Source organism: Enhydra lutris, unplaced genomic scaffold (genome assembly GCF_002288905.1).
Source record: "Enhydra lutris kenyoni isolate GAN:26980312 unplaced genomic scaffold, ASM228890v2 scaffoldscaffold85, whole genome shotgun sequence".
NCBI lineage: Eukaryota > Metazoa > Chordata > Mammalia > Carnivora > Mustelidae > Enhydra > Enhydra lutris.
This window is the reverse complement of record NW_019154169.1, coordinates 1,542,064-1,557,093: the sequence shown is the minus strand read 5'-3', so window position 1 is coordinate 1,557,093 and position 15,030 is coordinate 1,542,064. Positions and strand designations below refer to the sequence as shown.

The window sequence follows — 15,030 nt, the reverse complement described above, 5'->3', positions numbered from 1 at the left end:
TCCAGGCCAGGCAGGACGCTAGCCCTGGGGCACATCAGCTCTGGGGCAGAAGCGGGCCTTCCAGGTGTTGTGCTCACCAGGGTCAGCTGAGCAATTTTCTTGTTGATCACCTCCTCGGCTGGTTAAATTGTTCTTATAACAACAACAACAACAACAAACCACCCTTTTTGAAATTTTCTTTTGACAATCTGAGGGCTCCGGGGAGGCTGAGACTGGCCTGAGGCTCCAGACTTAGCACGGACCCACAGCAGCTCCCCGGGCCCCTGTCCTCCCCAGCCCCGCACCGGGACTCCCAGCTCAGGCCGTCTCTGAACCCACCATCCTCCATCCTCACCCCCAGTCCTCTCTTCTGCCTGTCTCTCCTCAGACGTCCATCACTCACTTCCTTCCCTTCCCCGCTTACCTCCCACTCCCTCAATGGCTTCTGTCCCTTCCTCTCTCCTTGGCTCTGGCTCTGGCTGGCTGTCTCTCTGTGTCTCTCTCTGCCTCTTTGGCTCTCCCACATCCCTCTCTGTTTCTCTGTCTCTGTCTCCCCCAAACCCCAGTCCTAGTGGATTCTTCTCTCCCTCCCCCATCTTTCTCCTGGTGTTCTGCTCTCTCCGCTCTTCCCCTCTCCCTCTCCTCACCCTTCTCAACCCAGGACTCTGGACATGGACAGCCTCTGTCCTCCACCTGCATCTGCTCCTCTCTGTCTCCGTCCCAGGCCCAGGCTGTCCCATGGATGAGTGACAGGATCTCATGGGCAACAGGAGGGACTCCTCTGGGCTGCCCTTACTAGAGAGCTGAAAGGGTGGGACGGTGAGGGGGGAGGGAATATTAGGTCACCCACACTGGGTGGGGGGAGGGGAGTCTAAGGGAGCTTTCGGAAGCAAAACTCCTTCCCTCCTGGGAGTCTCCGGAATTTGAAAACAGAGGGCTTACCTCTAAACCTTCCTTGCAGCCCAGGAAATGTGCAGATCGGCAGGACCGTTTATGGTGACGTTGCCTCCGGGAGCAGGGGTGCAGCCATGCCTTCTCCCTCTCAACCCTCTGCCTGCTGGTGCCCCCTGCACTCCTGCTGTGCCCATAGCCCCCGTGGCTGGAGAGCACAGACCCACAGGGACACTTCGACTCCTTCCTCGCCTCCTTTTGGGAGAGATTCACAAATGTGTGGTGAAGGTCATTCCCATTTGCCCAGAAATGAATTCCGTGATGCCCCAGCTTACTCTTTTATATTTATGTCAAATGTATTAATTTCTTCTTACCTAGTGGTTAAGTTGAGTTCGTGACGATAATAAATATTAATGAGGGAGCTGCTGTCTCCCCACCTGATGACCCGGTGGTCTGGCTTTTCACTCCTTGGACACATCCATCGTCTCCTTGGACACATCCATTGTCCCTGCAGCCACGTCTCGGGAAGCAGGAGCACTCGGGACCCTCCTGGAGGGGCAGGCATGGAATCCCTGGTGATGGGAAGCCAGGGAAGGCTGTGATGTGGCGGCCTGCTCCATGTCCCGGGAGCACGGCCCTCGCGCCACACCCTCTGTGTGGCTCCCCCAGGAATGGAGTCCAATGCCCTTGAAACCTGCACTGACTCCCGTGGAGTCTCAGCGGAGGGCTTGCAAGTGTCCCACCTAACTTGTCAGGACTCCAGCTTCCTGAAGCACAAACGAGGAATCCCCCTGCTGGGACCGTGGAAAGGGTCAAGTGTGATGAATGGGAAAATGGTTCACAGACACGCGCGTATTAGGCTCGACCATGGGTTTGCATCCTTGATGTTCCAGGGGTCCTGGGCTATGGGACTTTGCAGGGAGCTCCTATAATCCTGATGGCTTTGGTGTCCCATGAACATGCATCTCTACCCCAGAGTCCCCTCCGGTTCTGCATGAATGAAGTCCTGCCGTTCATTCCCCTGCCCCCCAGATAATGCCCTTGGCCTTGAGCTCTGGAGAGACGGATTGCCACACTGCTGCTTTAAGCTTTTGCTTTTCGTTGTGGGGAGAGAGAGGGAGGATGTACACAGGGAATCAGTGGCAGCAGATCTGGAAGGGCTCACCTCTTAGAGAGAAACTTTTTCCACTGAGCCACTTGGGGGAAAATGAAACACGAGGCCCCCGTCCGGCCCTCGCTCACTTGCTGGCTTCCACTCCCACGCGTGTCTTTTGAGTCTTTACAGCTGTTGACTTGTTTGAATGAGAGTCCCCCAGCCCCACCACCGGAGCCGGCAGGCAGCAAATTTTCAGTTTCATTTTTTCAAGAACAAAGAGCTAGGAGAACGCCTTCCTGGAGAGTGGACTTTGGGTGTGGGCTGTCATCCTGTCCCTGCATCCCAGAGGCGCTTCCCCATGAAGTCATCACACGCAGAGGGAGCTGGTCCAGGAAGGACTTTGGACTGGACCCCAGCACATCTGCTCTGCTCTGGGACTGGCCAGAGTCTGGATCCCCGTAGATGTTTGGGCAACGATTGGGAGGTTTGAAGGAGTCATCTATGGTGTTCATTCGTTCATTCCTTCCATGGATGTGTTGAATGGCTACTACATGCTGAAAAACAGGATTGCTCCAGACGCTGGGAGCGGGGGCGGGTGGGACCTGGTGACCACATGAAGCTGACAGTCTGTCTGAGCATCCTGGAATGTTTGGTTGTAAGCAGGTAATTCCAGTGGTGTGCCTTATAACAAGAAGAAGTGTCTAAGCGAACAAAAGTTGGGGTCAGTGAGGTCCCTGGACATTATCCCTCACCTGTGGCCCAGGGAAGGGGGTACTGGCTCACTTACCTGTGTGCATCTGCCTTGGGGTTTCCAGCAGAGGAGGCCGCCGTACACAGTGAATGGTGAGAGGCCTCTTGGCACATTCTAAAAGCTGCTGGGCTGGGGAGGAAGCAGGGCCAAGACAGGGAGGACTTCGGGGTTGCTCTAAGGCATTTGAGTTTTCTTCCAAGCCAGATGGGAAGTCACTGAGGCCATTGGTTGCAGCACTGGTGTGGGGGTTAACATGATGGGCTGAACGGTAAGGACGTGAGGTTCCGTGGCCTCTTCATGGGGAATAGATGGGAGGGCCTGGAGCGGGGGTTCTCCCAGAGGAGAGGACGTGTGCTGCTGGTCGCCCAGGGCACAGGAGGAGGGGCAGACCCTCTTACAAAGGCTGATCACAAGCCTCTTTCTGCTGGATGTGACCTCCAACTACTCTTTCCAAAGGAGACGGTGAGTACCTGTTGCTCACCTACTGTGTGCAAAGCTGGGACAACGTGGACCGGAGCCCTTGCCTTGGACAAATCAGATAAGAACATACAGAGCGTTACGCACCAGCAAAGAATTCACATAACGGGTCACAGTGGCCAAGCTCCCTGAGGCTCTGCGTGATTCCGTCAGGTCGGGCTAGTGGATGGTGTCAGCCACTGGCCCTCAGGGAGGAGAGGCCCCTGCAGGCCGGCGTGGTGTGGACGGAGACCCGCTTCTCACCCAGCCTACCTGCTCCCCAGTTGACGTCCTACTGTCTCCTCTGACTGACTGGAGACACCCAGCCTCCCCTCCCCCTTTCCCTGACCAGGACATTAACTGTCCCCGAGTCGGAGAGAAGTCTAGAGACTTCTAGTCCGGAGAAGAAAGGGCTGAGAAGCGCCTCGGCTGAGTGTTTCCGAAGAGCCTGTGATTGGAGGGGCGAGCGTGTTTCTACCTCTGCTTACCCCTTTCCCAGGAAAGCCATTAAGTAAGGAAGAGGACAACGCCATGTTTCACATCGAGGGGGAAACTGAGGCCTGGAGAAAGGAGATACCGCCGTGCTGTGCTCAGCGGGCGCCACCTCTCCGGGTGTGCATGGGCCCCCAGTTCGATTTTGTGGAGCGGTTGCCCCTTTCCTTCTCTTAGCCCCGAATGCTCCTCTCCCCTCCCACCACGTTTAGTGACGAGAGTGGGAGTGATACTCCTGGAGGACGGCGAGGATTGCGAGACGGAGCACAACGATTCCTGATCTGGCCTTTATTTTAAGGAGAAGGGAAGGACTGACAGGCAGAAGTCTGAGGCTCAGCCTTGGGACATAGTTCTCCCTGCCAGGTCAGGAAAGGAAGAGACGGTCTGACTAGCTGCCATGGTCCCTGGTGCTGCTGTGAGCAAGGGTGCTTCCCGGGAGCCTCAGAAACTGTGATGAGGCCAGGGGTGGTGTATGGGGTGACACCAGGTCTCCCCAGGACCCAGCACCTCTCAGCACTGAAACTTTTTAATTTTCTTCAGCGCAGATTACTTTTCTTTTAATACAGATTTCCTCTGCAGTCATCAGACTGGTGGCATTCTGATCGGGCTGGGTGGCATTGGAGGGCACTGGAGGCATTGGGAGCCCTGCGTGGGGCAGGGGCTGTTCAGATCAGTGTGGTGCTATGGGGGTGCTCCAGATGGTGCTAAGGCCTTCTGGGGGGCGGTGGGGGACGATGCTCCTGGGTAGGAGATGACTGGACAGAGGTGCGAGATTTTTCTCTCAGCATGCCACAGTGGGAGCATTTGCGTCTGCCATTGGCCCCAGCTTCTTCTGGCTGCTCGGCATCCTCCCATGGCTGCTTCAGCTGGGCCATTTCTGGATCGTTGCCTCTTGCACACTTCATTCTGTGGGAGCCATAATGAGAGCAAAGTGCCCCGAGTGTGGGTTCACCTTGCAGGCTGTGGCTCAGAGGACCACTGTCAGGGGAGAAGGGGATCTAGGGTCTATATCTATTTCCACAGGACCAGGCTTCTCCTTGCATCTCAGCCGGAGGGATGTAGGTCATGTGGTTTCCTCCTCCCTTCAGAATGGCGGGAGTTCAGAATGGCGGCCCTTGGTTGGAAATGTTACACATCTGGGCCCCTGGGGCGTCTCGGCAGATGGTGGGCCGAGTCTGATCACCCTGATCACCCTGCTCTAGCCCCTCTCCTAGAGGAATGCAGACCCTCCCCAGACGCTCTGACCAGCTCACGATGTGTGTCCCAGGCTAGGGCGACCGCCTGCCCGGGTCTGCCCGGGTCTGAGAGGATTCTTGGGATACAAAACTTTCCTGCTAACACTGGGGCACTTGCAGGCAAATGGTGACTCTTGGTCCCTTTACTCACTGCTGACTGCCCTCCCCCTAGACCTGCCAGCCCTGTTGGAGTTTGAGAGCCACATTCCAGGATGTTCTGTGGGTGAAGGAAGGTCCTTGGGAGAGACGGAGATATTTTTTTTCCTTTTTCTTATCCTAATCCTTTCCCCAGAAAGGCATTCACCTTGGCCACCCTGGCCCGCAGAGGAGCCTCCCCTGCCCAGCACAGGGTTTTTCCTGTTTGTTTTGGTCCCAGCTGGAGAGAAAGCTTGTTTGCCATTTTCATGCATCATCTCTAAGAGCAGGGCCTCAAGTTGGAGGCCCACCCTGGCACCTCATATGTCGGCTGACCTGAGCGGGACCCTCTCAACCCGCTTGTGAAGGTCATTCCGCGGCTCAAACACCAGCCCCTCGCTTTGGCATTCACGTATCCCTATGGTGGCGACCCACACGCCTGTGTGTCCCGGGGACACCAGCTCCACTCACCTCAGTGTTGTGATGTCCCTCTGGCCTCAGGTTAGAATTCTTGGTGCCCAAAGGGAGATTTAGGACTAGGAGAAAATCACACCGGACCAGCATGGAAGAGCAAGGGAGGGGAACTATCTATGTGTCTTCTGGGGAATTTTATTTGTTTGGGTCACTTCACTGTTTTTCGTTGTTTTTTGTTTGTTTGTTTGTTGTTGTTGTTTTTCCTGGTGTCAAATTGGTAGGAGGCAAGTCTTTAAAATTCTGGAAGTAAATTCCACAAATGAGTCTTCCTTTTCTTTTCCGAGAGTTTGTCTGGGGTTTGGTTCTGTTTGGGTCGGCCAGACCATTTGCCCTCCATCATCCCGGCCACCAAACACCCTCGGCCACTGGCTTCCTGATGCAGACATATTGAGAAGCGGACGGGAAGTGGTCCCTTTTCCTGCTCACCGTGCCTGGTTGTTCACAAAGACCAGCCCAACTAGGCGAGGTCTGGTAAGAAACAACCTAAGTCACCAGATGCAAGGAAATGGAAAAAAAAAAAAAAAATCAAACCCACCAAAAAAACAAAAACAAAAACAAAAAAACCTCACATAAACTTTATTCCATTAACATGACTGTTCTCTTGGCTTGGCGCCTGTGGATGTGGCCGTTCTAGAACCCAGAGCTGCTCAGCCCTGCCCTCCACCTGCCCGGGAAGTGCACACTGGATTTACATCCCCAGTTACGTTGCTTCCAGAAAGACAAGATCCCTGTTGGATGCCCATGAAGCTTATGCTGAGTAAATATTGACAAAGTAGTCTTAAGAGCAAACACTTTGACATTTGTAAGGTCCACTGGAAGGTCTTGTATATATTTATACAGCAGGAATGAGCACCGCATACCAATTTTCCTGAACTTGTTCTGACATAATTCTGCATGGATAGTGTGTGTGCAGGTGGCTGAGAGCGCGGCTGAGTGTATGTCCAGAGGACGGGGCCAGGGCTGGGTCGGGGTCTCCTGTCCCATCGGGAACAAACCAGTGCCTAGCCCCTGGTAGCAAAACTTACCGTAAGCTTTTTCAAGAGCTGCGTTTCCAGAAGAAAGGAAGAAAGAAAGAAAAAAAAAAACACCCGCAAAACCTTGTTTTTAATTTATTGCAATTGATGTACTTTCCTTTTACTTCGTAAAAATTTTATTGATGTTTTCGTACTTTATATTTATTAAAGATTGAGGCTCAAAAATGTAATGAGTAAAAAATGCTTGCTTAATTTAAATTGTGAATCTGTCTGTTAAGAAATGCATTAGGGGTAGGAGAAGCATAAGACATTAATTGACAGACAGGAACTGCTGTCTCTGAGGTTGATACAAGTAATTTATTACTTTAGAAATGAATGCCACCTCCAGAATGTGCTTCATTAATTTCAAATTTAGTTTTAATTTCAAGCTGTTGCCCCTTGAGAAGAATAAGGTGGCAAATTATGTTTGAAGAGCAGACTTTTTTTTTTTCCTTTGCTCCAAAGAAACACCCTGTTTTAACTGTTTAATTTTTCCAAATCCATGGGCCCGTCCGCTTTGCTGCGTTTTCCTGAGAGTCGAGAAAATATTCTAGGTAAGCTCAGCCCTTACTAACGCTTTTTTTTTTTTCTTCCTTCCTTCCTTCCTTCCTTGCTTCCTTCCTTCCTTGCTTCCTTTCCCTCCCTCCTTGTCCCTGTCTGGGCCCTGTCCGTCCGTCCCGCCCTCCCCGCCTTCGCACCTGCTATCGCGGCAGCCTATGTTTCCGAGGAGCTAAAGGCCGCCGCCCTAGTGGAAGAGGACCTAGACCCCGAGGAGAGCACGGTAGATGGGGAGCCCTCGGCCAAGTACATGTGCCCCGAGAAGGAGCTCAGCAAGGCCTGCCCCAGTTACCAGAACTCCCCAGCGGCTGAGTTTTCCAGCCACGAGATGGACAGCGAGTCGCACATCAGCGAGACCAGCGACCGCATGGCCGACTTCGAGAGCGGCTCCATCAAGAACGAGGAGGAGAGCAAGGAGACGGCCGTTCCCCTAGAGGACACGACCGTGTCGGACAGCCTGGAGCAGATGAAGGCCGTGTACAATAACTTCCTGTCCAACTCGTACTGGTCCAACCTGCACCTCAACCTGCACCAGCCCTCGTCCGAGAAAAACAACGGCGGCAGCAGCAGCAGCAGCAGCAGCAGCAGCAGCAGCTGCGGCAGCGGGAGCTTCGACTGGCACCAGAGCGCCATGGCCAAGACGCTGCAGCAGGTGTCCCAGAGCCGCGTGCTGCCCGAGCCCAGCCTCTTCAGCACTGTGCAGCTCTACCGGCAGAGCAGCAAGCTCTACGGCTCCATCTTCACGGGCGCCAGCAAGTTCCGCTGCAAGGACTGCAGCGCCGCCTATGACACGCTGGTGGAGCTCACGGTGCACATGAACGAGACCGGGCACTACCGCGACGACAACCACGAGACGGACAACAACAACCCCAAGCGCTGGTCCAAGCCCCGCAAGCGCTCGCTGCTGGAGATGGAGGGCAAGGAGGACGCCCAGAAGGTGCTGAAGTGCATGTACTGCGGCCATTCATTCGAGTCCCTGCAGGACCTGAGTGTCCACATGATCAAAACAAAACACTACCAAAAAGTGCCTCTGAAGGAACCCGTCACGCCCGTCGCAGCCAAAATCATCCCCGCCGCGCGGAAGAAAGCTTCTCTGGAGTTGGAGCTGCCCAGCTCCCCAGACTCCACGGGTGGGACCCCCAAGGCTGCGATGGCGGATACCAACGACGTGCTTCAGAAGAACTCCAACCCCTACATCACGCCAAATAACCGGTACGGCCACCAGAACGGGGCCAGCTACGCCTGGCACTTTGAAGCCCGCAAGTCCCAGATTCTGAAGTGCATGGAGTGCGGCAGCTCCCACGACACGCTGCAGGAGCTCACCGCCCACATGATGGTCACCGGCCACTTCATCAAGGTCACGAACTCGGCCATGAAGAAGGGCAAGCCCATCATGGAGACGCCCGTCACACCCACCATCACCACCCTGCTGGACGAGAAGGTGCAATCCGTGCCCCTGGCTGCCACCACCTTCACGTCCCCTGCCAACACCCCCGCGAGCGTCTCCCCGAAGCTGAGCGTGGAGGTCAAGAAGGAGGTCGACAAGGAGAAGGCGGCCGCCGACGAGAAGCCCAAGGAGAAGGAGAAGCCCTGCGAGGAAGAGGAGAAGTATGACATCTCCTCCAAGTACCACTACTTGACGGAGAACGACCTCGAGGAGAGCCCCAAGGGGGGACTGGATATCCTCAAGTCCCTGGAAAACACGGTGACGTCCGCCATCAACAAGGCCCAGAACGGCACCCCCAGCTGGGGGGGCTACCCCAGCATCCACGCCGCCTACCAGCTCCCCAACATGATGAAACTGTCCCTGGGCTCCTCAGGGAAGAGCGCGCCCCTGAAACCCATGTTTGGCAACAGCGAGATCGTGTCCCCCACGAAAAACCAGACCCTGGTCTCCCCGCCCAGCAGCCAGACCTCACCCATGCCCAAGACCAACTTTCACGCCATGGAGGAGCTGGTAAAGAAAGTCACGGAGAAAGTTGCCAAAGTGGAGGAGAAGCTGAAGGAGCCGGAGGGTAAGCTGTCTCCGCCGAAGCGGGCCACCCCGTCCCCGTGCAGCAGCGACGTCAGCGAGCCCATCAAGATGGAGGCATCCAGCGATGGCGGCTTCAAGAGCCAGGAGGGCAGCCCCAGCCCCCAGAGGGACGGGTGCAAGGAGGGGAGCCCCCCCGCCGAGCCGGTGGAGAATGGCAAGGAGCTGGTGAAGGCCATGAGCAGCGGCTTGAGCAGCAGCACGGCCATCATCACCGACCACCCGCCCGAGCAGCCTTTCGTGAACCCCCTGAGTGCCCTCCAGTCGGTCATGAACATCCACCTGGGCAAGGCCGCCAAGCCCTCCCTGCCCGCCCTCGACCCCATGAGCATGCTTTTCAAGATGAGCAATAGCCTGGCCGAGAAGGCGGCTGTGGCCACCCCGCCGCCCCTCCAGTCCAAGAAGGCGGACCACCTCGACCGCTATTTCTACCACGTCAACAACGACCAGCCCATAGACTTGACGAAAGGGAAGAGTGACAAGGGCTGCTCTTTGGGTTCAGTGCTTTTGTCACCCACGTCCACGTCCCCAGCAACCTCCTCATCCACGGTGACAACGGCAAAGACATCTGCCGTCGTATCATTCATGTCAAACTCGCCGCTACGCGAGAATGCCTTGTCAGATATATCCGATATGCTGAAGAACTTGACAGAGAGCCACACGTCAAAGTCCTCCACTCCTTCCAGCATCTCTGAGAAGTCTGACATTGACGGGGCCACGCTGGAGGAGGCCGAGGAGGCGACGCCCGCCCAGAAGAGGAAGGGCCGCCAGTCAAACTGGAACCCGCAGCACCTGCTGATCCTCCAGGCCCAGTTCGCGGCCAGCCTCCGGCAGACGTCCGAGGGCAAGTACATCATGTCAGACCTGAGCCCCCAGGAGCGAATGCACATCTCGAGGTTCACCGGGCTGTCCATGACCACCATCAGCCACTGGCTGGCCAACGTGAAATACCAGCTGCGAAGGACAGGTGGGACAAAGTTCCTCAAAAACTTGGACACCGGCCACCCCGTGTTCTTCTGTAATGACTGTGCGTCGCAGATCAGGACTCCTTCCACGTACATCAGTCACCTCGAGTCACACCTGGGCTTCCGGCTCCGGGACTTGTCTAAACTGTCCACCGAACAGATTAATAATCAGATAGCACAGACCAAGTCGCCCTCGGAAAAGTTGGTGACGTCCTCCCCCGAGGAGGACCTGGGGACCTCCTACCAGTGCAAACTTTGCAATCGGACCTTTGCGAGCAAGCACGCGGTTAAACTTCACCTTAGCAAAACGCACGGGAAGTCCCCAGAAGACCACCTTCTGTACGTTTCCGAGCTAGAGAAGCAGTAGCATTTGCTTTCGAGGAGGATGACTGTAATTTGCTTTGAGGGAGAACGGTTGCAGGCACCTTAAGGCCCCTCTGTCTTGTTCTTGGCACACGTTCTCATTTTAACTGAGGAGAATCACTCTGGGCTGGACTGTTTTGTATAACTGTACAGTGTTTAATAGAGGTGCATAATCGGCTGTTGTTACTGGTAAAATATGAAGGTTAAAACGCAGTGGTAAGTGTTTGGAACTTTGTGTAAATGGGATTGAGTTGTAAGCATCCCCCTGATGCTTCAAGCTGCATGCATTAACAGACAGTTTAATTAAGCATTTATAACGAAATCGGGCACACTTCTTCCACGCGGCGCGAGTGGGCCGGCGTTTCTCACCCTTTCATCTTTAGCCCTCTGAGTACTTTGAAGCACTTTTGCATTAATTTGGTTAAAAAATAAAATGAAATAATAATAATGTATGAAGCTCTGTTTTTTAAACTCCTTACCAGCTTAGTTAAAATTAATAATATGAACCTCCCTTTATGCAGGTCTGCAGGGGTATAACACGCCTTGAAATTTAAAAGAATATTATTTTCACATTGAAACATAGATGTATATATTGTATAGATTTCAGACTCTCTTATGGAAAATGTGATTGTGGTTTAAATGACCTTTTTTTTCCTGCATTTATAGCAACAGTGTTTTATGTACCTGCTATGCTCCGGGCATAAGCCGTGCCTATGTATAGTGTATATTTCTTTTTTCTCTTTTCTTTCTTTCTTTTTTTTTTTTCATTTTTTAAAGGTCTATGGGGTTTTTTTTGTTTGTTTGTTTGTTTTCACATGCAAACATTGTAAATTATACAGAAGATACCACAGATAGCATTTATAAAGTATACAGAAACATTATCTGAAAGCAAAGTATGATTGTTTGTTTTGCTATACAGTACATCTATATTGATAGGTTCATGTTTAAATTATACATATTTATTAGTATCATATTATCATTTGTTTTGAGCAGTCTGAATACACGAGGCAGGAAACGACATCCGTGGCGGGCATCATAACTATTTTGCACATGATTTTTAAAGGTATTTATTAGAAGTCAAAGAACGCGCAAAATAAACTCAGTGCTCAAAGGGTTAAGTCTATCTGAAAAGAGAAAAAAAAAAAAAAAAAAGAGGAACAGCAACAAAAAGAAGTTGTACTGTATCTCCGAAGCATTGATAAAGCCTTTAAAATGTTTGTACTGTAATACTTTGCTTAAAAGTCATGAGGCATTCTGTGACACAACCTCTTCCACTAATTTATAAGCCCTCTCGGTGGCTCTTCCATATTGTAGGATGCCTTTTCCTTCCGATTGGTAACTTTCTGTTTTGTTCTTCCTAATTATTCTCCCAAGATCCCACACTGCAGTTTTATCTTTAGGCTTATGAAAGGTAACCCGTGGTTACCGGCTCTCCAAGTGATTCTGTTCTTCTCCATTTTTGGCAGTTAATTTGCAGAAGTAACTGACAGCTGACACCATACGAGAACCTATGTATAAAATATTGGCATGTAAGCAGCACAGACACTGTAACACACTCTGTGCCCTGTTTTGTTGTTGACAATGAACCACCATTATGTGACTCTTCATATAACCCTTTTTTCTACGGCAGCATTAAAATTGTCTTTTTGCTATAATTTTGTGTTGCGTTCACAATTCTGTCTGAAATGTGCTACGGCTAACGAGCACATTAAAATTAAATTGTATGCGATCTGTTTATGACTGAGTCGGTTGCTGTGTCTGCCAGGTGCTGGCAGTCGGAAGCTGCCCGTAAATCAGGGGAGTTTTAGTGAACTTTGGCGTTTGGAGAGCAGGGAGCCCTCTTTCTCAGAGGCTGCGTGGACAGAATTTTCCCCGAGAAAAGAACACGCAAGAGAGGAAGACATTCGCGTGAGGTTAGCTTCTCTCCTCAAAGGCGGTGTTGGAAACGATTAGGGAGCAGAGCTTTGCGGGTCGCCCCTGGTGACCCTCGTGGGGGTCTGGGGGTTCGGTCTCCCTTCTGCAAGAGCGCGGGAGGCGTCAGGGCCCCGAGCCCTGTAGGAGGCTGGTGTGGGGAAGACTCAGACTCAGGGCAGGGCGGTTCCTTCCTGTGGACTTGGGCTTTTCACGTTGCAGGAAACAGAGCCACGCTGGGAAGGTGGGCTCTGGGACCAGAGCCCTCTCTCTGCCGTGCCCAGATAGCGAGGTGCAGGGTGGCGGTGCGGAGGGGAGGGGACTGAACCCACACACGGGAGGAGTGGGGAGAGCATTTATATGATAATCACAAGCTTTTATTAGCCCTGGCAAATCATGCCAACAAAACGCCGGGAACATCATGTAAAATTGTAAAATACCTTTATTACTCCATTCAAACTACTCCTGCAGTTATACGGAATCGGAGCTCCTAACCTAGAATTATACAAATGAGAGATGTATTACATCCATGTAATACATAAAACACCTCAACTTAAAAAAAAAATACTCTTTTATTAAAAATTCAAATTAAACCCTTTCAGAGATGTTCAGCAACACGCCTACGTTTCTTCCCGTTCATCCCCACCCCTTTTGTCAAGATGAGTCCAAAATTTCTGTCTGCTCTACTTTCTCTCAGCAATCCGTGTCTCTGCGGGTTTTTAGAGAGAACCTCACTAGAGTTTCAGACGGGTTTTTGGCAAATCGGGAGCACCGGGCTGGCTCTGCTGTCGCTGGTGATGGAGCCTTACGATTGGGCTGCGCCTGCGGGCGGGGCGCCGCGGGCTTTCCCTTCTGGGCAGCGGGCCTGGCTCCTTCCCATCTCCTTCTCTGCCCTGGTCCCACTCTGAGTAGCGGTGTGCCCCATGGGCCTCTACCTGGAAGGAGTGTGGCACGCAGTGTATTCCTCCAGGGGACCAGCGCCCCCTGGAACCGGGCTCAGGGGACAGCACCCTCCCTCCCGTGCCTCCCGCGTCTTCACATCCTGGTGCCCAGATTTCCACTCTTGAATTTTTCACAGGTTAAATATAGCATCGGTTTATTAGAATCCAAAGTCCTGCGTCTAACAGATTAAACTGACAACACTTCCATCACCACCAGGCCCATGTGGCTTGAAGGGAGATAGGATTTGTGCAAGTGAGCGTGCCTGCCCCTCCCCCCACTTTAGAGTTGGGGAGAAGAACCCTACACTCTGCCCATCTCGTCCTCACCCCACCCCAGGATTATCTTCAGGACTTTTCACTTTGAGCGTGGAAGTGAGGGTTTAGCGCCAAGGTGGGCACCGGGTGATCTCGCCCATTTGGCACCTGGAGCCCAGCACCAGGAAAGGATGCTCGCGGGAACAGGGCCCAGAAGTTAGCGTTGCCTTGGGAGGAAGCACGGTCAGTCAGGGAGTTGAGGGCCCTAGTCATGAGCACCAACATAATTTGGCCTCGTGACAGTCCCCCAGACCGTGCATCCTGGGAGGAGGTGGGCAAGGACTGGCTAGGGCCTCACCCCATTTGGAAATGTAGGGTCATTTACTCCGGAGATCACCGCACCCTCTCCTGGCTGGAGAGAGGGCCACTGCCGGGAGAGCCTTCCATCCCCAGCCCAGAATGACCCCGATTGTCTGGAGATAAAACGGGCAGAACTAAAGGTGGATGCGGAATCTCCCATAGTTGTTCGCTGATTCTCCTGTGTTTGGGGCTGGTGGAGAATGTGAGTAGGAAAGGGATGGGGCCTCCCAGTCAGGTCTTTAAACAGGCCCTGGGAGGAGGAGGGACGGTACCAAGTGAGGGAGGTTTTAATCACAGGTGTGTTGGTGACCCCGACCTCACCCTGCCCAAGCCCAGGCTTGCTGCAGTTCTACTGTATATCTTCCAGCCATCACATTTACACAGTATCTTAAAATAACATTTGTGATAAATGTGCAATTTAACTAATTTATGGTGCTATGATGTGCTCAGGGCTACATGCAAGATGAAAATCTTAAATGGAGCTTGAACAGCTCACTTCACAACAAGAAATCAATATGCCACATCTTAGCTATTCGCTGCAGTCAACATTTAGCAAAAATATCAGTGATGTATCTTTAAGTTTTAGGCAGCAAGAATTCTATAATTAACCCAAATCGTACATAGTTAGAGAGGGTTGGTTATGATGAGGACCCAGATCTCCCTGGCATCTCCGTTCTATTTTCATTCTGCAAAGAGAAAAGAAAAAAATATATATGTATATTGATAGCCACCAAAGAGATGTCTCTCCCCAGGGTGTTCTGCTCAGGTGAAAGTGTGAGCCTCTCCAGCAGAATTCAGGGCTGTGGCATCTCCCAACTGGGAAGATTCCTTTGCCCAAATTCAGACCACTCCAGCTAGGTTGACTTCCCTGCCCCCAACCCCTGACCACAGACCGTGCCACAAGGTCTGGTGACCAAAGAAATACTAGAAAGGAAAGGGGTCTCGATGCTGGGGAGAGCTGAGCGCCTTCTTGAGAGCAGAAGAACCCCGACAGTGGAGAAGGACAGGAGCTGATGGGAAGCAAGGCTGCCTTTCGCAAATCTGCTGTTAAAACTGTTATCTCCAGAGATTTCTAAGTCATCGAATAAGAAAGAAAAAAAAATAAATGATTTTATTTTTTTCA

General features: G+C 52.4%; 1 protein-coding gene across 1 annotated transcript in view; it reads left to right on the top strand.

Moving 5' to 3' along the window:
• LOC111161565 (teashirt zinc finger homeobox 3) overlaps positions 1 to 10,922 on the top strand; it is a 69,212-nt gene extending 58,290 nt beyond the window's left edge. The window contains exon 2 of the mRNA XM_022525306.1: positions 7,236 to 10,922. Coding sequence (XP_022381014.1) covers positions 7,236 to 10,444 — 3,209 coding nt within the window. The 3' untranslated portion in view covers positions 10,445 to 10,922. The remainder of the gene's footprint in view (positions 1 to 7,235) is intronic.
• The last annotated feature ends 4,108 nt before the right edge of the window (positions 10,923 to 15,030 follow it).